At 46.7% G+C, this 26,090-nt stretch overlaps 1 protein-coding gene across 1 annotated transcript in view; it reads right to left on the bottom strand.

The window, feature by feature from the left end:
- The window catches only part of DLG5 (discs large MAGUK scaffold protein 5), a 207,015-nt gene that overhangs the window by 62,223 nt on the left and 118,702 nt on the right, over window positions 1-26,090 (bottom strand). Inside the window, exons 3-5 of the mRNA XM_065408068.1 lie at window positions 20,645-20,810; window positions 6,147-6,290; window positions 1,853-2,036 (exon numbers count right to left, since the gene is read on the bottom strand). Coding sequence (XP_065264140.1) covers window positions 1,853-2,036; window positions 6,147-6,290; window positions 20,645-20,810 — 494 coding nt within the window. The remainder of the gene's footprint in view (window positions 1-1,852; window positions 2,037-6,146; window positions 6,291-20,644; window positions 20,811-26,090) is intronic.

Below are 26,090 nucleotides of genomic sequence, written 5' to 3'. Positions count from 1 at the left end.
TTAAAAGCCAGTGATTTTTTTACCAAGATCCTAAGGGACAGCTCCCTTTTATTTTACTGGCAAACAAGGAGGGGAGCATAGAGAGCAATTATAAACAAGGTAAATCCACAACTCACTGGTAAACAGATTTTACACTGGATTCTAAGGCTACACAAAGAAAGGTACTTGTGAGGGGCAACCAATCTGTAAGAGCAAGGCTGGGCTGGTAGGTGCAGACAGACACAGGCACTCTGAGTAATGTCTCGAAGGTATATTTAATATCTGCCTCTGGCTGACTGAGGGGAGTTTAAAAGAATGTGGATTTTTTTTTACTGAGAATATTCCATACATTCCATGTCTAGATCATCTATGCATATGAGAGAAAATATCTATTAAATGAAAAGAATGTCTTGGCAAGTCTTTTCATATGTTCCTTAAGTTGTCCCTCAGTCTAACTTGTCTGTAATGTCTAATAATGGATTCCCTTGCTTTCCTACTCTCCATATTTCTCTCTTTGTACAGTTTTTTCTCCTCCCTGTCCTCACAGTCTCTCCATTACAGAATAAATTCCAGGGAAGAAGAGGAGTTATTTAAGTTAAGTGCCAATGTGGACACAGGAACAAATGGATATAAACTGGCCATCAACAAGTTTAGGCTGCAAATTAGATTAGGGTTTCTAACCATCAGAGGAGTGAAGTTCTGGAACAGCTCCCAAAGTGGAGCAGTAGGGGCAAAAAACCTAACTGTCTTCAAGACTGAGCTTGATAAGTTTATGGAGGGGATGGTATGATGAGACTGCCTACAATGGCATATAGCCAATCTACAACTGCTAGCAGCAAATAGCTCCAATGGCCGGTAATGGGACACTAGATGGGGAGGGCTCTGAGTTACTACAAAGAATTCTTTCCCAGGGGTCTGGCTGGTGGATCTTGCCCACATGCTCAGGGTCTAACTGATCACCAAATTTGAGGTCGGAAAGGAATTTCCTCTGGGGTCAGATTGGCAGAGACCCTGGGGTTTTGGTTGTTTTGCCTTCCTCTGCAGCATGGGGCATGGGTCACTTACAGGTTTAAAAACTGGTGTAAATGGTGGATTCTCTGTAACTTGAAGTCTTTAAATCACGATTTGAGGACTTCAGTAGTTCCGTCAGAAGTTAGGGGTCTAGTTCAGAAGTGAGTGGGTGAGGTTCTGTGGCCTGCAATGTGCAGGTGGTCAGGCTATATGATCATGATGGTCCCTTCTGACTTTAAAGTCTATGAGTCTATTCATCTCTTCCAGTCCTTATTCCCTCTCTCATACACACGGTTCTCTCCTTCCCCTTAAATCCACTCATCATAACCTCAATCCACACCAATCCATACCCTTCCTCCTCCTTACACGTCCCCATGCCACAATTCCCCTCACACACATCAAAGCTCCCAGTCAATCCCAGCTGACACTGCTAAACTACCGGGGAGTAAGTAGTCTCCTTTTGGGTTTTTTGGGAGAGGTAAGTAGTGCAACTCCTCATCCTACTAGATGCTGAAAGACACTTCATATTGCAGATCCAAGTTTGCAGGTTTTAAAAGTAAAAAGATTTTTCTAACTAAAAGACACTAGATCCAGAGTCACTGAAACACAAGGAAGAAGGAACCCCACACAAGTTCAATTTTAGAGAGTCACTTATCAGAGAACAATGATAATTAAATGTACACACTACCATTGTGTTTTAAATGGCGGTTTTGTGACTTGCGCTGTCAGATTAGGGAAAATCACTCCAATTGGTTCAATGGTAAAAAGAAAGGTAAGTGGTAGGCCAGCCATGCAATGCTTTACATTCCATGAAAACATTAAACAGCCGCTCATAGCATTCATGCCAAGAGCTGCAGGCTACCTGCTGTTGCTGGCTGCGTAGGTCTGTTATCTCTTTCTGATCCTCATCATGAAGTCTCTTCATTTCCTCACATGATTGTTGGAGATGGTTATGCTCTCGCACCAACTGCGTATTCTTCCTCTTCAAGGTATCCATGTCCTCCTTCAGCTGTGACTGGTCACTCAGCAGTCGACTATGCAAGGTACTAGAATGTCACAAAGAAAGAGCACTTAGATGAAAACTTCACAGGAAGCCCTCTTCATGCCGATGCACTAATCCATATCAAACCAAGTCAAAGTTTCAAATTAAAAAAGGCAGATGAAATTAACTAACTCATTTCTTCAGATCTGAATATTCCAAATGCCATGTGCCAGCTAAATCCTACGGAAGAAAGACAGGAAGCACAACCAGAGACCTTCTAGAGTTAAGTGATTTGAAAGCTCTGTGCAGCATTAAAACAGATATATTATAGATTTATGTAGAACAAGCAGCCCACCCCAGTAGACCATTTCAACAAGCAAATTGCTAAACAGGCACAGAAATTGTGTCCCTGGGCTTACAAGATCTTCTAGGCAAAATAAAGTAGCCGCATATTGAACAACACAATACAATACAATAGAACAAGCCATCAATAGAGTAGAAAAAGCTTTCTGCTTGTTTGCTTTTGTTTCAAACATATTTTGGAACATTTTTAAGCAGGTAAAGCTACCAGTTGTTATCCCAAATTGGGTATATTGCTTGTAATAGTTGACAGGTTTATATTCACATTTAAAATCACAACTAAGTCACATTATTGAGGATAGAATTCAAACTCTAATTCAGTGCAGCAGCCCAACTTTAAAGCACATTGCTGTTGGAGCAGACCAAGAGATATAATTAAATTGTATTAAGTTGCAGTTTAGAGAAAAGAAAGACAATAAGATGTGGCCAGGTTTTATTGTTGAAACAAAGTGATTCAGACCTAACTCTCTCACCTACCAGGGATCTGTTCAAAGTCCCTATAATAAAATTGCTGCTGCCTGTAGTTTCTCTTTTTTTTTTTTTAAATCATTGGAATCAAATTTACAATTAAAAAAATCTGTAGAACTGTTCTATATTATAAGTGAACTTTGTACTCCCACTCCTTTCATAAGAAGTAAGTGAGCTACATTTCCTGTACAAAATAACCCAATGGAGAGCTTACAGAAATCATCAAACTAAAAAAATGTGGCAATAACTTAGGCAAAAAATTAAGCCTTTGGTAAATTATTTTTACAAGACTAAATATATGCAATCCTTACACCTGAGTCTGACTGATCTCAGCATCTGCTAATCAGATTTTACTTAGATTGCAAGTCCTTTAGGGCAGGCTTGTTTTTTTGTTCTGTATTTGTACTGCACCTAGCACAATGGGGTCCTGGACCATGACTGGGGATCCTAGATGCTACCACAATTAATACAATGTTAAAGTCAACCTCGACTAGAGAACTTCACCTACTCTCTTCCAAAATAGCTTCAAGAATAATTCACAGGACAAACATGATTTTATGCATAGGCCTCAAAATTAGGTGTCTTGGATTAGACATCCAAAATCACTAGTCACTTGAAAACACAGGCCAACTTGGATAAAAGTTCTGTTGAGACCAGAGTAGTGCCAAACTTTCAAGGTTTTGGTTCAGCATCCAGAACTTGCTAAACTCAGAGTCTGCAGGACACATACTTAGATAAATTCATAGAGCAGAAAGTATCTATACTTGAGTAAGGCTTGGTTCTAAACCTAGCAAATTCCTTGGCAAGCTCTGTCGTTCCCTGAAACACCTATCCCTAACACCCTAATAACAGGCCTCTAGCTGCCAATTAGTCTTCATTCAACTTAGAGCAGGGTTCTCAAACTGGGGGTCACGACCCTTCAGGGGGATTACATGGGGGGGTCGCAAGTTGTCAGCCTCCACCCCAAACCCCGCTTTGCATCCAGCATTTATAATGGTGTTAAATATATAAAAACATTTTTTTAATTTATAAGGGGGGAGGGGGGTGTCACACACAGGCTTGCTGTGTGAAAGGGGTCACCAGTACGAAAGTTTGATAACCACTGACTAAGAGGAACCAGTCAAAAAGGGCTTAACAGACATGGCAGACAAGATTCCTGCTGGGCCTTAGCTGCCATTGCACCCAAGGTGTCTCACATTCCCGACTTGGGAAACACTGCTGATCATACTCTCCTAAAGCGTGTGATTTTTAAATGCAAAGAAACCAGGACCCAAAAAGCCCGCAGGATTTGGTGGATCCCACAATTCTTATTCCAGTCTTAATATCTTCAAAGGAAGGAGACCTGCAAAGACGCTGAAGGGACCAGGAGGAACAGAAGAGATAAGATTGCAGGAAACATGCCCAAGGATGTGTTTTTAATTTGAGCTTCTATGGGGGGAGGGTGGGCAGAGGGGAGGCCCACAGGTCTATCTGAAGTGGCAGATAAGGAGTCTATTTATCCAAATCTTAATAAAAGTTCATTTGGGGAAAAGTGGGCTTACCTCTGAGACAATAAAAAATGCTGGTTTTTTTGCTGGCCAGATAGTCTCAGAGTACCTAGTCTTATAGAATACTTAGTGCAAGCATATTGCCTTGCGTTTGTCATTTTGTAAAAGCCACAACTGCTGTTCCTCAGAGAAAATAATATTCTTAGTGTACTTGTGTACGTGAGTGCACTTACAATAGAATAATCACTCTCAACAGCCTTTTGTCCCCAACAAGTAAAATTTAAATCCTTAATATCCCTTCATACTGATATAAAACAAAAACAGCACAAAACATTATAATCACACAGATTATAGAACTGTGGTTTGCAAATGACGGAAATAAAACTCTACTATCACTTCAAGGAGTGCAAACATTTTACATTAGCCTTTCACGTGCACAGAAAAAGCAGCTACGGGGATCTGACTAAAAATAAAGACATCTGTAGCTTCGTCTAGAATTTATTAGCAAGCAGAACAACTTGGAAAGAGCACTAAGGACAGTGTCTCAGGCTTGTGATCTTGTGGAACTGACATCTAATAAATAAGAAACAAACCAGCTCTGAAGGATCCTTAGATAATGACAAAGGTATAAAGGGGTAAAATAGTGTGTTGCAAGGATCTTCTATTGTTCCTCCATTTTCCTTCTTCAAAGCAAAATCAAGTGGACAGACGGGATCAACAAATCTCCCCGGCAAATAGCCATGCAGCGCACTTACTTTGCACATGGTGACTTTTCTTACTAACATTTTTTCAAATTTTGCCTGCTGACGGTGTACGAGCTACAGTACTAAGCCAGCCAAATCAGACAATGTCATTCCCAGATTGTTACAAACTTATCAATTCTGCATGGTGCGCCATTAGAGAACATTAGCCTTAAAGCTACTTCCAACATAATACACCTCTACCCTGATATAACGCGACCTCGAATATAACGCGGTAAAGCAGTGCTCCGGGGGGGCGGGGCTGCGCACTCCGGTGGATCAAAGCAAGTTCGATATAACACGGTTTCACCTATAACACGGTAAGATTTTTTGGCTCCCGAGGACAGCGTTATATCGGGGTAGAGGTGTATTTGCCTCATTTTTTTTTCTGTGAGGGGAATACCTTTCCAATTAATAAAAATTAGACTGGTCTAAGATCACGTACATGTCACGGTCATTGTTGCACGAGTATCTGGTTTCAAGTCCAATATCTTGATCATCATCAGAGCTACAAGCAGATGCTGGCAACTTCTCCCCACAACTTCACCACATTTTCACAAGTGCTCATTGATAGTCTAACTCTGCTCTCAAAGTGTTCAAACTCCCATTGACTTCAATGGAAGCGGAGTCAGGTCAATGTAGAACCCATTTTAAAATCCCACCTTCTATTTTTAGACTGGCCGGATCATGAAATGTCCAATCTCAATCACACTTTTGTTACTAGTTTGCTTTGCTCCACTCCATCAAACCACAATTCCATCATGGCTTTAGAAGTTGCTACTAAAAGATCCCTAAAGATCAAAACCAATGCTTTTCCCCTTCTGAAATCACAGAACTCCACCTTTCACAGTAGGTGAAATAAATAAAATAATAAAAACCTTTGACTGTAGAAGTTCACAAAACGTTGTGATTAAAACAGTAAGAAATGCAAGATGGTGGCAAGAATGATGTAATTTAAAATATGGCAATTTTAAAAGATCCAATATCTCATGATCGACCAGACTGAAACACTTTTGGCAGACCAGCACTAATAATTACAGCACTACTAAACTTGTCTAAGCACTGCTCGTGAACCAGTGAAGAGAAAGTTTTCACTCCTACCTTTTTTGTGTTACTTACTGATAAAAATCTGCCTCTTTGGCTGCTTCTTCGCATCTTTTTAGTGTCTTCGTATGTTGATTCTGTAGAGACTGTAGGTCTGACATGGCTTTCATACACTGGATCTTCAATCTTTCATAATCATGACTTGGTTTTGGACTAGGCCTGCCATGGAAGGGAAAAATAAAACCAGACTTCAATTATTACATCAGTGGAGATTTGTGAAGTGTGTTACTATTAGCAAGTAATCACTCCAAATCTTGAGATATTGCTTTAAGAAGTTACACTATTTAGAATCTATTACAGTGACAAATCAATTATTCAAGACTGACCCTGTGTCAATATGCTGCAACTGAAAAAAAAGGCAATTCTCCTTCTACACCATTAGTTTCTGCATACAGAAGGTCATTACATGTTTAGATTTTTAAAGTGTGCTATCAGAAGTCCCTTAGGACATGCATAAAGTTTTTTTTTTTAATTGAACACAATTACAAATTGATTCAATGCTTCTTGGCAGCAGTCACTTCTAAAACCCCACCCAGCCAACCCCCTGCTCTGGAAAAAAACTAGGATAGCAACTTACCCTGAAGGCCACCAACTCTAGGGTTTGGTGCACTAGAGGGTGAGGAGTCCATTTGGGACTGGAGCACCCCTCCGTTAAAACACACTCTAGCAGCCCCATGTAAACCAGAGTTCAAATATCTCAAATACTGTGGAAACGTGAGGAGAGAGGCAGCCTCAAAAACGTAGGAAAGAATTAAAACAATTCAGACTTTCTTAGCTACAATGTTAGCAGTGTTAAAATTTTGCCCAGAATTCAAGTGGTAGTCAGTAGAATCACAGAGCACAGGTTTAGTGAGCTTGCTATGGAATATCCCACTTAAAAAGCCAACTATCACATTTGGCACAAACTGTATTTTTGGGAGGGTTTATGGTATTAAGGTCCTATGAAGAACTGCAGCAAGATCTGCACCCTAGAAGAAAAGAGGCTCTTAAGTACTTATAATGCTACTGTTAACAAAATATTTAAATACCTCTCAGTCTTGAATGTATTTATCCTCACAACACCCCTGTGAGGTAGAAGTACTTATCCCGGTTTTACAGATGGGAAATGGAAGCACAGAGATACAAGGGCTTTTGTACACTTACAGGGCTGCAGCAGTGCAGCTGCAGCGCCCCAAGAGGTGGTAGCTATGATGACAGGAGAAGCCCTTCCATTGACACTGTAGTGGAGGGGTAGGCAAACTTTTTGGGCGGAGAGCCACATCTGGGTGGGGAAATTGTATGCAGGACTGGGGTGCGGTGTGCAGGAAAGGGTTCAGGGCAAGGGATTGGGGCAGAGGAGGGGTGTGGGGTGTAGGAGGGGGCTCAGGGCAGGGGTGCAGGAGGGGTGCGGACTGCGGGAGGGGGCTCAGGACAGGGGGTTGGGGTGCAGGTAGGGGGCGGGGTGCAGGCAGGGAGTTGGGGGGCGGGGTTCGGGCTCCAGCCCGGCACCGCTTACCTAAAGCGGCTCCGGGCTGGCAGCGGCGCGCTCCCTGCCTGCCTGCCCTGGCCCCATGCTGCGCCGCTCCAGGAAGCGCTGCAGCCCCTGGGGGGGTGGGGAGGTGGAGGGCTCCGCGTGCGCTGCCCTTGCCACGCCTCCAGGTACCTCCCCCGAAGCTCCCATTGGCCGTGTTTCCCCGTTCCCGGCCAATGGGAGCTGCGGGGGGGGGGGGGGAGTGCCTGGAGGGAAGGGCAATGCACGGAGCCCTCTGTCCCGTCTCCCCCCCCCCCCCCCCCGGGCCAGGGGGCCGCAGGGAAGTGGTGCCGGCCGCTTCTGAGAGCGGCGCAGGGCCTGCGGTGCCAGGGGGGCAATCCCGCGGTCCGGATCCAAAGCTCTGAGGGGCCGGATCCGGCCCGTAGTTTGCCCACCCCTGCTGTAGCGATATCTACACTGGGAGTTCGGTCAGTATAATTGCATCGCTCAGGGGCGTGCATTTTCCACACCCCATAGTGACGTAGTTATATGAACGCAAGTTCGTAGTGTAGACCTGGGCCAAGCGACTTGCCGAAAGTCACACGGGCTCTGTGGCAGAACAGGGACCTGAACCTGGCTCTGAAGAGTCTCAGATTGGCACCCTAACCACTTCTCTCTCTCTCTCTCTCTCTCTCTCTCACACACACACACACACACACACACACACACACACACACACACACACACACACACACACACACACACACACACAGTAAAGAGATGTAACTATTATAAAGAGATTATTTTCTTTAACAACAACTCAAATGTATATTAACAACCCAGATACCTCTCCCAGGGACAACAGAATTATTTTACAGAATAGAACTTTCCTGCTACATAATTCAGTCAGTCACAGTTGACTCTGCTTTCCTGGGTTAGCCTGCCAGCCCTGATCTCCTCAATGAATTTCAAATGGGTAACAAGTGCATGCATCTGTGACAGCATAATTTATCCACCTAACTCATGCTGCTAAATTGAACATCTGTTGAAATGTTATGATCATATTTTAAGCTATTACAAATGAAGGATATAAAGATTTCAAAGACTCAAATTTAACTGTATACATCAGACATGCTTCTACTAAATACTCCAGGAGTTATATTTTATTCACATAAAATAATTATGCTCATTTTTAAGAAAACACACCACTAATAGCCTCTAATGAGATGTGCAAATTACAAGCCACTCTAAATCAAGGTGACGTCAGAGACCAGAATTTAAAATTATATCAGAATGACTGGATAAAAGTAACAACAACTAAAATCATCTACCTTGGCTGGCAATTGGACTCATTTATCATGAACTCTCACACAACTCATTTACTGAGCTAAGGCGCGATGGGAAGTTGTTGTTTTTTCGGAAACCCCCTAGTCGTGTGAAACTCTACTAATTTTAGTGTTGGAAACAAAACAAACTAGCAGTATTTTGTCCTAACGTGTTTTTGGCCCATTAAACTTCCATAGAAACTCTAAATTAAATTCTTTGCTGTCTCTGGATAGCCACAATGTTTTTCCAAGACTGAGTTTTCTGGTTTCACAATGAAACATTTGATAGTCACATGATCTGTCTCCTGGGTCCCCTAAAATCAAACTAACCAGTCGGCAATGAAGAAAGCAGAGTGAAACTCTCTGATTTCTTTTTGAACCTGTTCAGTCTCCTATCAAATTTGGTCAGTTGCCACTTTAGAGCACATTTCCCCACCCTCCAAATGCCAGCACTGCAAGCTCAGCCTGAAAAGTAATCAGGATTCTTTCTGCTTCAGACATAAACAGCAGTAAGGGTTCTGGAACTGAAATTTAGCTGGCAGTTCGATTGATGAGGAAGAATGGAAGTGGTCTTTGCACAGCTGCAGTGGTGAGAATAGCAAAAATAAAATACTGATCACATAAGATTCACAGACTCACAAGGAGTATGTGAGCAATACTAACGTGCCCTTTTATTTTATTTATTTATTTAAGGAATAGAGCTATATTTTGATTGAAGGACTCAAAGTGAGCGATTGTGTCTTAGCATCTAACTCCCCTCTCCCAACATGAAACCGGTCTTAGGAACAACCGTCTTGCCTGACAAATCATAACAGCATTTAAAACTGAACTTCACATTACAGATGAACTTCCAATAACGAAGCCAGACTTTCATGAACACTATTTTTACATGTTCTCCCATCAAGAATGCCAAGCAGCAGAATACCCCTTTATTAATAGTGCTGTATGAGTTATCAGCATTATCAACTGTTAGAGAGTATTTCCTTTTCAAAATGTTAATCCAAGTTACCAAAAATAAAAGTCATTCTACAATTATCTACCCCCCTGACAGAAGCATTCAGAACCCAAGTATGACTTAAATGAGGCTTTAGGGTGAAATTATTGAAAGCGAACACCATCTGTCCAATAGAGTAATTAAAATGATGTTAATTGAAGCACAGTTTAAATCCCAGTGAATATACTATGTTTATTGAGTCCAATTAACACATGCTCATATTAAGCTTGTAATCAGAAATGTACATGTGGCAAAATATTTCAGTGTGAGAGATTCAACCAAAAGGCAACTGATAAGCCTGTCTCAAAGGCAAACGAACATTTGTTTTACTGTAAAGTGAAGAAAGAATGTCCTATGTCTCAAACTCCACTAAAGTTAATATTTAGAATCCTTACCTTATAACACTCAGCTGGAAATAAACACACAGAAATACTGCAGGTGTACACAATCTAACTACCTACGAAAAGATGGCGCTAATGACAATGATGCCGGTACTTGTATCCTAGATAGCTGGTCCAGATGTAAACAGAAGAACGTTCTATATTGCCATTTTAGAGGTTTAAGCCCCACAAACTGAAGCCAGTGTGGAAATGCAGATGGAATTATATTGTAGATCAAAAAATCAAAGATCATATTGTTACAGCAATACACATACTTTTAAAACTATACAGCAGTCAGATCAGAGTTCAGATCTGGGCAATTTTACTTTGCCCCAAGTTGAAGAACTACACCTCTACCTCGATATAACACGAATTTGGATATAACGTGGTAAAGCAGTGCTCCGGGGGGGCGGGGCTGCGCACTCCGGCGGATCAAAGCAAGTTCGATATAACGCGGTTTCACCTATAACACAGTAAGATTTTTTTGGCTCCCGAGGACAGCGTTATATCGGGGTAGAGGTGTATGTTCCCTAGAGCAGGGAGATTATTTTCATTAAAGAGATATTTGTTATATTTTATAGAAATGTCATAGTTTCAAAGAATATAAACAAATCTATACATCCAAAGCGTAAGAATTATGGGTCAAATCCTGATTTGACTCATATACAATAGAACCTTAGAGTTACGAACTGACCAGTCAACTACACACCTCATTTGGAACCGGAAGTACACAATCAGGCAGCAGCAGAGACCGGGGTGGGGCAGGGGGAAGCAAATATAGTACAATACTGTGTTAAAAGTAAAATACTAAAAAAAAAATAAAGGGAAAGTTTAAGATTTGACAAGGTAAGGAAACTGTTTCTGTGCTTGTTCATTTAAATTAAGATAGTTAAAAGCAGCATTTTTCTTCTGCACAAGTTTCAATGCTGTTTTAAATCGATGTCCCGTTGTAAACTTTAGAAAGAACAGCCATAACGTTTTGTTCAGAGTTATGAACATTTCAGAGTTACGAACAACCTCCATTCCCGAGGTGTTCGTAACTCTGAGGTTCTACTAAATAACCCCCACTGAAACTCCCTTTGGATTCCAATGGTATTGCCTTTGGTATACATCAGGGCAAAATTGGGATCTGGTCACATTAGCAAGGAAATACAAACTAAGACGAATAACCAGTGCCTCTATTGCTGGCAATATCTCCCAGCAGCTTGAAAATGTTTACATTTACTATCTCCACTCTACGTGCAGTAACTGTTACAGACTACACACAATGTACTGTCAGCTCTCAAATGCAGCTTTCATGTTTTGTGTTTCAAATTCTTTAAGGAAAAATTATGAATAAGGGCAATTAGAGTAGTACCTGTAAGCATGTAACATACTCCTTCAATGCATAAACTCTAGCCAAATACTGGCTACACCACCATGTACATGCTGCACAACATATGTACATGCACACACAGTCACTGACAGATGTTACTTTAGCATGAGCAATCCTCCTTTTACCCAGCAGGATGCCAAGTATCAGACAGACTTGGCACATCACAGGGCACTGCTTTTTCTCTTTTCAGGAGCTAAACGTGTGGCAACTCAGAACTCAGTTCAGCTAGCACTCTCTGGCATGACAACACGCACCCTACTTTTGAAGCAACCACTCCCCTTTTCCAGCATACTCCACTCCTATAGAAGTGTTTTTAATCCCCCACCCCCATCATGACACGCCAGGATCTCAGTTTGTCAATACTACCTGTCTATACCCACAAACAGAAGGAAAAGCACAGGTATAATAAAAGCTAACAAAAAAACACTTACATTTAGAGCTGGGGGAAAATTTAAGGACAAAACATTTTTTCACCAAACAAATACAGATTTGGGTTGACCAAAACGTTTAAAGCATTTGACAAATTGTTTCTGTCAAAAAAACAAACTGAAAAATAAAATGTTTTGTTTCAACATTTTCAAAACAAAATGTTTTAACTTTTTCATTTGAAATAACTTTTCATATGAATTGTACTTCAAATTCTTTAATAAAATGGAAATGAGGCAAAACCACAAAAACTAAACAAAATGTGTTCTTCTGGGTCAAACATAATGTTATAATTATTTACTTTTTCTTTTTGGTTTGGCCACCGAAGCCGGGGGGGGGGGGGGGGGGGGGAATACTTACCTTTTCAGTAACTTGGTGTTCTTCGAGATGTGTTGCTCATGTCTATTCCACAATAGGTGTGCGTGCTCACCATGTGCACCGGTGCTGGAAATTTTCCCCCTAGCAGTACCCCTAGGGGAGTGCCCCAGCGAACCCTGGAGTGACGCCTCCATGGTGCGGTATAAGGGGCACTGCGCGCTCCCCCCACCCTCAGTTCCTTCTTGCCAGACAACTCCAACAGAGGGAAAGGAGTGCGGGATCTGGAATGGACATGAGCAACACACCTCGAAGAACACCAGTTAGGGAAAAGGTAACTGTCTTTTCTTCTTCGAGTGATTGCTCATGTGTATTCCACAATAGGTGATTCCAAGCTATATCTGTTGGAGGTGGGAAGGAGTTCACAAACTCTCGGGACGGAGCACAGCCCTACCGAACCCGGTGTCCGCCCTGGTCTGAGAGACAATCGCATAATGCGAGGTGAACTGAAGACCACATGGCAGCCCTACAAATGTCCTGAATGGGGACATGGACAAAGGCAGCCAATGAGACTTGCGCCCTAGTAGAGTGTGCCTTCACAATTGGTGGTGGAAGGATTCCCGCCAGGTCATAACAGGTACGGATGCACGAGGTGATCCAGTTGGAGAGCCGCTGAATGGAGATCGGCTGACCTTTCATGCGCTCGGCCGAGGCGATGAACAGTTGCAAGGACTTTCTGAATGGCTTAGTCCGCTCCAGGTAAAAAGCCAGAGCCTGTCTCACATCCACCGTGTGGATGCGGCGCTCCTCACTGGACGCATGGGGCTTGGGGCAGAGGACCGGCAGAAAAATGTCCTGATCCATGTGATAGGCGGAGACCACCTTCGGGAGGAATGAAGGGTGTGGGCGGAGCTGGACCTTATCTTTATGAAACACTGTGGACGGGGGCTCTGTGGTCAGAACCCTGAGTTCTGAGACCCACCTAGCCGACATGATCGCAACCAGGAAGGCCACCTTCCACGAGAGATGTGACCAGGAGCACATGGCTAGCGGCTTAAATAGGGGCCCCCGTGAGACAGGCCAACACCAGATTTAGGTCCCACTGTGGGACAAGGGGCCTAACATATGGGAAGAGATGATCCAACTCCTTAAGAATCGGCCAGTCATAGCATGGGAGAATACCGTGTGGCCTTGCACCAGCAGATGGAAGGCCGATATGGCCACCAGATGCACCTTGACTGACGAAGGCGCCAGGCCCTGGGCTCTAAGGTGAAGGAGGTAGTCCAGAATAAGCTGGATCGGGGCGGCCACCAGGGAAACACCCCGCTCATCCACCCATCTGGAAAACCGAAACCACTTTGCCAAGTAGGCTCGGCGCGTGGAGGGCCACCTGCTTTCTAGGAGGCCACGCTGAAACCCTTTCCTCCCTACCTAACCACTGAGCAGCCACACCATGAGGTGGAGTGCCGCTAGGTTGGGGTGGAGGAGACAGCTGGGAGAGCAGGTTCGGGCGGGACGGCAACGGTCACAGCGGGGCGACCGCCAGGCCCATAAGGGTCCTGTACCAATGCTGCGTGGGCCATGCCGGGGCAATCAGAAGGACCCGGGCCTTGTCCGTCTTTATCTTTTCCAGGACCTTGCCGATCAGCGGGAACAGGGGAAAGGGATAGAGAAACTGGCTTGACCAGGGCAGGAGGAAGGCATCGGAGATAGCGCCTCGTCCCAGACCCCCTCTGAGCTGAACCGGAGACAGCGACGATTCTGCCGAGTCGCGAACCGGTCCATCTGAGGAGTTCCCCACACTTGGAAAAGTCTGTGCACCACCTCTGGGTGGAGAGACCACTCATGCTGAGAGGAGAAGTCCCTGCTCAAGCGATCTACCCGCACGTTCCGGGCGCCCGGCAGATGGAAGGCCTGTAGGCAGACGTCGTGGGCTATACAAAAGTCCCACAGCCTGAGGGCTTCGTGGCAGAGGGCAGAGGATTGGGCCCCGCCTTGTCTGTTGATGTAGAACACAGAGGCGGTGTTGTCCGTGAGGACCCTCACCACCGGCCCTCTAGGTGCGAGCAGAAGGCCAGATCCTGAGCTGACCACAGACCTTGGGTATGAACCTTCCCCACCTGGGCCCCCCATCCCAGGTCCGAGGCGTCGGACACCAGTTCCAGCGACGGGGCCCTGCCCCTGAACGGGACCCCTTGGAGCATGTTTCTTGGGGAGGACTACCACCATAGGGAGGTGATCACTGGCTCGGGCACTGTGAGGACTTTGTTCATCCTGTCCCTGGCCTGGGAGAACTCCGAGGCCAACCAGAGCTGGAGGGGCCTCATCCTGAGTCTGGCGTGACGGACCACATATGTGCACACTGACATGTGACCCAAGAGCTGGAGGCACGCTCTGGCTGTTGTCACCAGAAACCTTGTGACCATGTCGATGAGCCCCTTCAGGGTCTCGAACCTGTCCGGGGGGAGGGAGGCTCTCGCTGACGAGGCGTCCAGGACTGCCCCAATAAACTCTATGCATTGTACCGGGACTAATGTGGACTTGGTATTGTTTACCAACAGGCCCAAAGTGGTGCATGTGGGCAGAAGAAGCGCCACGTGATCCCGCACCTGCGACCGGGAGCTCCCCTTGACCAACCAGTCGTCCAGATAGGGGAAGATCGGGACCCCCCCGGCGCCTGAGGTAGGCCGCCACCACCGACATACATTTCGTGAATACCCTGGGGGCAGTGGACAGGCCAAAAGGGAGGACCGTAACTTGGTAGTGTTCCTGTCCCACTGTGAAACGGAGGAAGCGTCTGTGCCCCTTGAATATATGAATGTAGAAGTACGTGTCCTGCAGATCGAGGGCGGCGTACCAGTCCCCGGGATCCAGGGAGGGGATGATGGAGGCCAGGGAGACCATGCGGAACTTGAGCTTCACCATGTAGTGGTTCAGGCCTCCTAGGTCCAAGATGGGCCTGAGCCCCTCTTTGGCCTTCGGGAGAAGGAAATAGCGGGAGTACTACCCTTTGCCTTTGAACTCCCCCAGTACCGCTTACACCACTCCTAGGCCCAGGAGCCGCCCCACCTCCTGCTTGAGCACAGCCTCATGCGAGGGGTTCCCCAGGAGGGACGGGGGGTGGTTGGGCGGAGAGGAAGTAAACTGGAAGGTGTAGCCCCGGGAGATGGTGTTGAGGACCCATTGGTCTGAGGTCAGCTGCGACCACTCCAGGAGGAAAACGCACAACCAATTGGAGAAGGGAAGCTTTTTTGGGGGTGGATCCCTGATGAGAACTGGCACGGCACCCCTGGGTGTCCCGTCAAAACCGCCTTTTCCCCGCTTGCTTGCCCTTGGAGGACCCAGGCTGGGGGGCAGGCCAAGACTGCCTCTTGTGGGCGCCTCTTATAGTCCCACGACTTCTTATAAGCAGTCTCATATTTTGAATGGGTGGCCTGAGCGAGAGTCTGCTGCGGCTTGAACTTAGGTTTAGCCAGAGCCGGAACATAGAGACCCAGAGTCTGGAGAGTCGTGCAGGAGTCTTTCAGGCCATGCAGCTTTGTATCCGTTTGTTCCGCAAAGAGAGCTTTGCCATCACACGGGAGGTCCTACAGGGAGGTCTGCACCTCGCTGGACAGCCCAGAGAGCATGAGCCATGACGCCCTTTTCATGGACACCACGGAGGCCATGGACCACGCGGCCGTGTCTGCTGCATCCAAAGCTCCCTGCAGGGTTGCCCTGGCAGCCGCTGTGCCCTCCTCCACCAGCGCTTTGAACTCCTTCCTGTCGCACTCCTGGAGGGAGTCCTCGGACTTGGGCAGGGAGCCCCACAGATTGAACTCATACCAGCCCAGGAGAGCCTGGTGGTTCGCCACCCGTAACTGGAAGCTTGAGGACGAATAAATTTTTCTTCTAAATGAGTCCAGCCTCCTTCAATCTTTATTTTTCGGGGTAGGGGCTGGTTGGCCCTGCCGTTCCCTGTGGTTGACTGACTCGACCACCAGGGAGTTAGGAGCAGGGTGAGTGTATAAGTGTTCATGCCCCTTGGCGGGTACAAAATACTTGCGTTCCGCTCTCTTAGAGATAGGGGCCAATGAGGCCGGGGTTTGCCACAGGGCATTTGAAATTTTCGCCACCCCTTCGTGGAGAGGCAAGGCCACCCTGCCCGGTGCCGAGGAGGACAGTACATTAAACAGGGAGTCCGAAGGCTCCTCCATCTCCTCTGCTTGGAGGCGGAGGCTTGATGCCACCCTTTTTAAAGGTTCTTGGTGGGCCCTAAAGTCCTCCTGCAGGATGGAGGAAGAAGGGGCCATAATCGCCTCATCCAGGGAGGGTGAAGAGGCCGGTGCGGTACTTTGTGTGTCCATCGGCACCGGAGGGTCCACCACCTGGTCGGTCTCCAGGCACGGTGCAAAGGATGTACATCCCACCGACTCCTTCCTTGGAGGTCTGGAGAGGGAGGCCAATGGTCCTTCTGAGGCTCCGGCCACTGAGCAAGCCCCACCCGTGGGCTGCATCAGGGGCCACGGTGCCCACTGGTACCATTGGACCGGCCATGGGGCCTGGTGCCACTGCACCTGCTGTGGCACCGGCGGAGCTGGCTGTTCGGCCTGGCCCATCGATGGACAACTACGAAGGGAGGCCAGGCTGACATATGACTTGCCACTGTCCCTGGACCGGGAGAAGCGGTGGCGCCGGGAGCAATGCCGACCACAGGACCGCGATCCCGACGTGGAGGACCAGTACCATCAGTAACAACTGCTCCACGATTGGCTTCGGCGGGCGGACCCGCAACGGCGAGACGCAGGCGATCAACGCCCGGGGCTGCGGAGGCGGTGCTGTGGCGGGGTCCTGGAGTGGGACGACGAACGGGAATGATGTTGACGTTCGTGCTGTGACCGGCTGCAATAGCCCCTCCGAGACGAGCACCTTTGGCGTCGTCTGCCTCGGTCCCGTCGGTGTTCGCTCCTCGAGGTGGAGCAGTGCCAAGAGTCTCGGTCAGACAGAACCCAACCAGACAGCCTGGGGGGTGTTGAGGGCGATCCACATGGACTTTGCCCTGAACGGTCGCTGGGCAATGAATCGCATCGGGAACATTCCCTCGACCGAGACCGGTACCGAACCGGGGGTGACTGCGGAGATACCAGCGGTGGCTTGCCTCTGGAGCGCGGGGCCGACATTGGCGGTGCTCCTGGTACCGGCTGCCTGCAGGGCCTCCAGTGTGTAGGGCATCCGGGCATCCAGGGAGGCCTGCTCCAAATTGGCCGGGCTACTCCACTCGACTTGAGTCGGAGGCCTAGCGGCCAGTGGGGATCAAGGACTGCCCAACATGGGTCTAGCCTCTGTCCTGGGTTTACTCCAGTGCTGCGGTGAAGAAGGCCTCTTACTAGCCTTCTTGGCGTGCCCCGTGGACGGGGAGCGGTGCCAACTAGTCGATGGCGCCAAAGGGTCACTGCGCACCAACACTGCGGTGCCTGGTGTCGACTAGGAGCGGCACGCCGGAGCCTTGGTCAGCGCCGACTCCATCAGAATAGCCCGGAGCCTAATGTCCCTTTCTCTCTTGGTCGGAGGCTTAAACGACTTGCAAATCTTGCAGCGATCGCTGAAATGGGTTCCCCCAAACAGCATAAACAGTCCGTGTGTGATCACTCACTGGCACAGATTGCCTACAAGTGTCGCATGACTTAAAACCCAGGGCACAGGGCATGCCCCGGCCCGGGCGCACGAGCTAAACTAAACTAAACTAAACAACTAACTAACTACAGGTACCATACACTGAATGAACAAGCAGTTTTGGGGATGAGCTACAGCAAAGCTGCAGCAGAGCAGTTCCGAAGTATCTTCACTGGCAGCAAGAAGGAACTGAGGGTGGCGGGAGCGCGCAGCGCTCCTTATACCACGCCATGGAGGCGCCACTCCAGGGGTTGCGTCCGGCACTGGTGCACGTGGCGAGCACGCGCACCTATTGTGGAATACACATGAGCAATCACTCGAAGAAGAAAAAATGGATATTCGCACAGCTCTACTTACACTGTCTGGGCCCAACCCTAGGGTCCTACAAAGATCAATGGGAGTTTCGCATGGGGAAGGACTGCAAAATGGAAATTAAAAGTAATATGAAAAAGTATTAAAGAATGAAAGTGAAGTCAACTCAATCTATTCATTTCCTATTTCTGAAATCCCTTTAATTGTTTGGAAGCTAGTACCTATTCCTCTTTAATATAAGAGGTTTAAACATTGGTCAACCACAATATTTTTAAAAAGTTGTTCTTAAGACTGTGAAAAGCATATAAATATATTTTCCATTGCACACATTTCCTGCAGTTATAGCAGTGGATTGATCTATTGTTCAAAGAAAAGAAAAAAACCTGGCACTCTAAAAGCCCAACAGAACCTTATAATAATATCCTGACTTATATTACAAGAAATTATTGTTATAAAATAGTCAAGCAGTCAAATCCTTAAGTCGGGCAAACTCAGTCTGCTTCAAATGGGAGTTCTGCCTGAGTAAGGACTAAGTGAAAACTTAATAACTTTAGGATTTGGCCAAATGATACACAAAAACGCTTTGGAGATCCTTTGATAGAATATGTGACAGAAGTTCAAAGGGTTTAATGCTCATTAAGTAAGTCTCACAGCACCCCTGTGAGGTATGTAGAATGGCTGGCTCAGAGATTGGTAATGGAAAACACAGCCTTTCAACTCCAGTTCACTGGTTCAAATCCTGATCACGTTCAGAGGGACTGAAAGTTCATAGTTAACAGTCTTGCTTCTAATACTCAGGTTAGCAGAGACCCCATAACAATAGGCATCAACACTGACAGATGGGGAAACTGAGGCGCAGACTAAGATTTGCCTCAGGCCTCCCAGGAAGTCTGTGCTTTGCAAATGCATTTCAGCATCCAGTGGCCGTGGGGCTAAATTTACTCCAGGGCTCAACATATTTCCCTGACAAGTACTATGCTGAGGACTGAGTCTACTAGTGTTGGTGGAAAATACCTGTACTAGCATAGCCCTTCAAACCCATGTTTCACATCCTCGCTCCTTCAAAACAAACCAACCCTTTCCCCATCTCCACGCACCTTCCTTGGAAACCCCATACTCTGAATTAATGCTTCCCACCTAACAACAACGGATTGCTAGGCAGCCCCCTTTTCAAATTAAAACAATGAATATTGGGGTTACCCAGGCTTAGTCTATTGGGGGCGGCACTAATTATTTAAATTTGTGGCTGCCCAGCATTGCTTGATGGAGAGTTACACATTAATAGCGTGCAGCCCCCACAATCAGTACATGCTGCATCCCCAGTAAGCTAGTGGTGGGGAGCCCTCTTTTCCTACAAGGGATTTTGGCTGGGCCATATCTCTATGCAGGGCTCTGTTGCCGCTGCTAGTCCATTTGCCCTGCTCTCACACAGAAAGCTGCTGGCCTCCTCTCTTACTCCCAAAGATAAGTGGTTTGGAGCTTGCTCTGCTCCTTGGCTTCCTCTCCTTTGCTTTGTAAACAGAAGCAGCTCTATCTATTTTGCCCACTGACTTTCCCCTCCCCTCCTCAATAACATTAGCTATGACTTCTTCACCCCTCCTCTCCAAGGAAGGAGCCAGTGACTTTCCAGCCCTAAGAAGCCCACTCACTGTGGGCAAGTGGGTTTTGCAAGTGTTTTATATACTCTCGCACCAGAACTCTTGGAGTGGAAGAGCTGATCACCCCTCTCTTTCTAATCATTAGCTCAGAAGCAATGGGCAGTAATAGGTGGCTCTTAATCCTACATGTGGTCACCCAGTTTCCGCTGAGGATCCCAGGAAGAAGTTAGGAGAACACTGTTCCCCAGAAAACATAGGACCTTGTGGTAGGTCTCAGCCCCCCCAAAAACTACAAAGGTAAGTGGTGAGAGGAGACTCAGGTCTGTGGAGAATGGACTCATACCCAATGACAAATGAATTTCCATGGACTGGAGTGCTGCCAATCCTCATTTGAACCCAACAGCAAAGTGGGCTTGAAAAATGCCCTTCTATAGGCACATGACATTTGTTTTCTGTTGAGGTAACACCCAGGAACTACAAAGCTGTATCTTTTCATCATCCACGTGAGTCAGCAACAAATATTAGTGCCAGGTGTATACATTCTGGGAGTGGTATAAACACATTTTGCAATCTACTTGCTCACTGCTTTAGCTGTGAATGGCAGTCCATGTAACTCATGAAAACCAAAATACATACAGCACCCCTTAAAGACATGTATTCAAATATAAAATATATATTTTTTGTACCTGCAGTCATCGAAGGTTGATCCAGGAGATGAAAGTGCAAGGCGCTTGCGTAACTCATCCCTCTCACGTGTAACCTGGCGGAGCTGAAATAAAATAGTCTCTAGTTTCTCATTCATCTGCCTTGTGTCTAAGACAGGTGGTGGGGATGATGCTTTGCCTGTTGTACCTGATAAGAATATAAACATTTTGATTAGATTGTCAGATAACTTCTCAAGGCTTGAACGAATAATATATTTTCATTATAATTAGCCAGGCTAAATGGATAAAAACCATGCATAAGAATTTTGTTTAAAAAAAAAAAAACAAAAAAAAAAAAAACAAAACCACACAAGCTGCAGTCCTGCATGCTGGCTCGTGAGGCTCCAATGAACTCACTCAGACTGAGTGGGTGCAGGGATCTGACAATACAGATTGGTTTGCAAGATCGAGGCCCTTACATACTTGTTGGTGACTCTGTTGACAAGTCAAGGTGCTAGAAGTGCAAGACATTTTATGGGAAATAAGTAGCAGCAGATAGAGAGGCCTCTGTCTACACTGGATATTTGTCCCAATTACAGACACTGGTTGCCAGCTGCTGGTGTGGCTGCAGTGTTGCAAATCCCTACTATGGGCAAAGCTGTTATTGACAATGGTGGAGCCTATTGCATGGATGAAACTGGAATAAGATCCATCAGTGCATGTAGCAGCTTTGCTAGTCTACACCGGGAAGAACAACAACAACAATGCAGCTGCTCCAGAATTCCACCCCGCTTCCCGCAACACACACACACTTAACCTAACTATATACATTCACTGTTTTGCAAAGTATTACAATTGACTCTCTCTTTAAAATAACTTGACCTTTAGTTAACTATTTGCCACCACTGATGATGCAGGATAACCCCAAAATAAAACATGGAAAGCCTGAGACATTTTGAGACAGTCTCTCAAGCTTCACTAAATCAGCTGCCAGGATAGAATCCATGCCCAAACATTGTGGATCAAGATGGTACAAAAATCCATAAAGACATTAATTATATAACAGCTTTGACATTCAAAAAGAAACTGGTATGTAATACCTGTACTGAGTGACAAAACAATTCAATACCCCTTGACACATCACAACAGATCAATCCAGTACATTTGAAATATGCCTTTTAAACAAAAATCAAAAAGGTACATATGAAAAGTATCTTGCATTACATTTTAAATATTATTTTCTAAAATGAGTTAACCACATATTTATCAAGCTGAATTACACGACAGTCTCCCAAATGGGTTGTCACACATGAGGTTTAGATGGCTGAATCACTCTTGTTGTTTTTTAAATTTCAGCAGTGACTGATGGTGCATAGGGTTACCATTCGTCCGGATTCCCCCGGACATGTCTGGCTTTTTGAGCTAAAAATAGCGTCCGGGGGGAATTTGTAAATGTCCGGACTTCCCCCCCCATGCAGAGCGCGTGCGGCTAACAGGGCAGCCGGCCGGATGGTGCCACTTACATGGGGCTCCGACAGCCAGAGAGAGCCCCTCCTCCGCTTCCCCTGCAGCAGAGATCACTCCCTTCCTCCCTCCCTCCCTGCATTCGCAGATCGCCTCCGGCAGTCTGGAGCTCCTCCCCCGCTCCTCCTCCCCTGCTGCCCAGCGTGCCGGGACGAGCGGCAGGGTAAGGGGGCCAGGGGGTCGGAGAAGGGGCAGGTAGGTTCTGGAAGGGGCAGTCAAGAGACGGGGGCGGGGGGGTGGGAGTTCGGGGGGGACTTTCTGGGGGTGGGGGGTGGATAAGGCTTTGGGCAGTCAGGGTACAAGTAGGGGGTAGGGTCCTGGGGGGGGGCAGTTAGGGTGCGGGGGGGGCTTAGAAGGGGGCAGTTAGGGGACAAGGAACAGGGAGGCTTAAGTAAGGTAATAATGGTAATAAGGGAGTGAAGGTAATAATGATTTGTTACAATTATTGGGAATGGACAGAAGTAAAAATTTTAAGGAGAGTATATGTAGACTTGTTTTATATTCCACTATTGGTATGATGGCTATATTCAGTGACAGGTAAAGATCCCGGAGTTTCCATTCCGTGTATCTTGCCAAAACTAAATTTTAGCTATTTTGGTTTCCATGCTCTAAATTTTCAAATTTTTAATATTGTTTTGAACATTAATTTATTTAGTGTTATTTAATATCTGTCCTTCAATAGAATGGTTTTAATTATATAATAAATACTTATTAATGGATGAAATTCCAATTTAAATTATTAGTTTATTTAATTACTGGATGTGGATGCGGACTGGCCGCGTATAATAACCAGGAAAGGGCAGGTAGTCACGCCTGTACATAAATAGGGGGTGGGGTTCTGGAGGCCAGTTAGGAGCAGGGGTCCCAGGAGGGGGCAGTCAGGGGACAAGGAGCAGGGGGGGGGGTCGGGAGTTCTGGGGGCGGGGCTGTCAGGGGGCAGGGGTGGGGAGAGGGATCGGAGCATTCAGGGGACAGGGAGCAGAGGGGTTTAGATGGGTCGGGAGTTCTGGGGGGGGGCTGTCAGGGGGTGGGGAGTGGTTGGATGGGGCGTGGGAGTCCCAGGGGTCTGTCTGGGGGTGGGGGTGTGGATAAGGGTTGGGGCAGTCAGGGTACAGGTAGGGGGTAGGGTCCTAGGGGGCCAGTTAGGATGGGGGGAGGGTCTCAGGAGGGGGCAGTCAGGGGACAAGGAGCAGGGGGAGGGTTGGGGATTCTGAGGGGGGCGGGAAGTGGGAGGGAGTAGAAGGGGCAGGGGCGGGGCTCCTCCCATCCTCTTTTTTGCTTGCTGAAATATGGTAACCCTAATGGTGCATATTCCCTCAGACAGCTATAAACATCCATGGATCAGGTCACTGTAAGAAGAGGTTAACTTCCAGCCAAGACTTGTTAATTTGAAGTATTTTGTTTCAAAACATCCTGGCATTAAATTCAGTTGTAATTTTAGCTCTGCCAGAGAACTGTCAGATTCTAATCTTAGATGCAGGTCACAGATCAGTAGTTATAATCTAGATCTATGTTGAGATTTGTAATTCTGTAATTTCTAATGCAGTTTTCCACAAGAAAAACAAAAACTGACAATTTGCCTGACGTATAATTTTTAAAAAAATAACATACAGATGAAGGATTTTAAAGTGAAACCTTATTAAGGGGTGCCTTTATTATAATCATACCAGCTTTCATCTGAGGCCCTCAAAGCACACTACCAAGGTAGATAGTGTGATATAGCATGGCCAGAGGGCAGCAGGAGAGTGATTGATGGGAGATATGTAAGCCCCAGGATGATGAGAGCCTTATTCCCTGTAGAGCAGTTCGTGAACCTGGGGGTTCGCAAAATGTTACAGGGGGTTCTCGGGAAAAAATTCCCTAATGGCGGACAGAGCTGTGCCTAGAGACACTGGGGCCAGCAGCCCGGAGCCCCTGGACTTCCAAGAGCTAAACAGATCAAAGCAAGCAGATCGATCACACTGAGATTTAAACTTCAAGACTCCTTATAAGAAATGCAAAGGGAGGTGGATATTTTTTGCTGTTTTTAAAATTAACTAGGTAGCTATTGTTGTTCTTAAAATTATTATGAATAATAAGTTTAAGCTTTGTTGTAATGTGCGTTGTTTGCCTGGACTGTTCAAGACCTGAATGCTTGTGTAGGAGGAACTCTGAGTTGGCTTCTTAAATCCCTTCATGCTGTTTCACGTCTGCTACTCCTTGATGAAGCCTACGAGCCTTTTATTATAACAGGCTTATTCAAAGTGATACAAGTGATGAAAGTGAGATCTTGGAAGAGTGTTGCCGTTTTCATAATGTAATAAAAATACTGTCATGATAAATAATAATTAATAATACATAGTGTGTAATCAGCATGTCCTAAAAACCAATTTTATATTTCCAAGATCACTGCTTTTCTAATTTATACTCAGGTAAAGGAGAAAATCCCTGGAAATATTCATTTTTAGGAGGGGGTTTGCGAGACTTGACATTTTAGTGAAAGGGGTTCACGGGTTGTTAAAGTTTGGGAACCACTGCTGTAGAGGGAAGAGAGGCTGCTACAGATTAATTAGAGCACCTGAAACCAATTAAGCCAATTAGAGCACATGAAGCCAGTCACCTGATAAAACCCCCCTGCTTCAATCAGACAGTTGAAGCAGAGTGCAATTTGGAGGAGAGCAGCTTAAAGGAGTTGAAGCAGAGTGGTTTGGTGTTGGAGCGAAGAACAGTTTGGAGGAGAGCAGTTTGAAGGAGTTGAAGCAGAGTGGTTTGGTGTTGGAGCGGAGAGCAGTTTGGAGGAGAGCAGTTTGGAGAAGTGCTGTGGCGGGCCAGAAGACCAAGACCCTAGGTAAAGGGAAACTCGGCTTGTGCAGAGCAGAGAAACTCTACAGACACAAGGGGTTGGGAGAAACTTGGCCCAAGCAGAGAGAGGGCAGGAAGCCCCACAAGCTGAAGGGCCAGAGAGGGAAGTAGCCCAGGGGAAGGAATCGCTAGTTCAAGTGGTTCGCCGCTATCCCTAGGGCCCCTAGGCTACGACCCGGAGTAGAGGGCAGGCCCGGGTCCCTCCCTCTCCACTCCGTTTTTCTGGGACACTAGTGGGACAGTTGATACCCCAGTTCAGGGGCGAAAAATGGCACCCTTAATCCCCCACAAGAGGAGAAAGCGTGGGACCCATCATAATAGTGCCGGCAATTTGCCACAGTAGTTATCTCCATTTTAAGGATAGGCAACCTGAGGCACAAAAATTTAAAAAATGCTACGGATTTTGGGTGCATTACTTGAGATATTGTATTTCCAATTTTCAGAAGAGCTAACCACACAATTTCAAATGAATCAACGGACTCTCAGCACTTCTGAAAATTATGCCCACCATCTCTCAGATAAGGCGCACAAAAACTGAGGGAACGAAAATCAACGGCAATTTGAAAATGTTGGCTTAGGTTAGTGGTTTTCAAACTGTGTGTCGCGATCCAGTACCAGGTGGCAGAACATAAGGCAGTGGGTCGTGGTGGATCTGGTCAGCACCGCCGATCAGGCCATTGAAAGTCCCGTCGGTGGTTCTGCCCAGCTAAGGCAGGCTAATCCCTACCTGTTCCGACACCTGAAGCGGCCAGCAGCAGGTCCAGCTCCTACGTGTGCTGCCCCTACCCTGAGCACTGGCTCCGCACTCCCATTGGCCAGGAACCAGCCAATGGGAGCTTGAGGGCGGTGCCTGCAGGCGAGAGCTGCGTGGAGCCGCTTGCATGCCTCCGCCTAGGAGCCAGACATGCTGTTGGCCGCTTCCGGGGCACAGCGCGGCCCATGGTGGCAGGACAGGCAGTAAGCCTGCCTTAGCACCCTCATTGCATCGCTGACAGGGAGCCGCCCGAGGTAAGCCCGCGCCCCAGCCCCCTTCACCAGCCCTGAGCCTCCCAGAGCCCCTCCCGCACCCCAACCCCCTGCCCCAGCCCAGAGCCCCCTCCCACACTCCAAACCCTACATCCCC

This window comes from Emys orbicularis, chromosome 7 (assembly GCF_028017835.1).
Source record: "Emys orbicularis isolate rEmyOrb1 chromosome 7, rEmyOrb1.hap1, whole genome shotgun sequence".
NCBI classification, from domain to species: domain Eukaryota; kingdom Metazoa; phylum Chordata; order Testudines; family Emydidae; genus Emys; species Emys orbicularis.
Note: the sequence above shows the minus strand (reverse complement) of the source record. Positions and strands in the feature narration are given on the sequence as shown.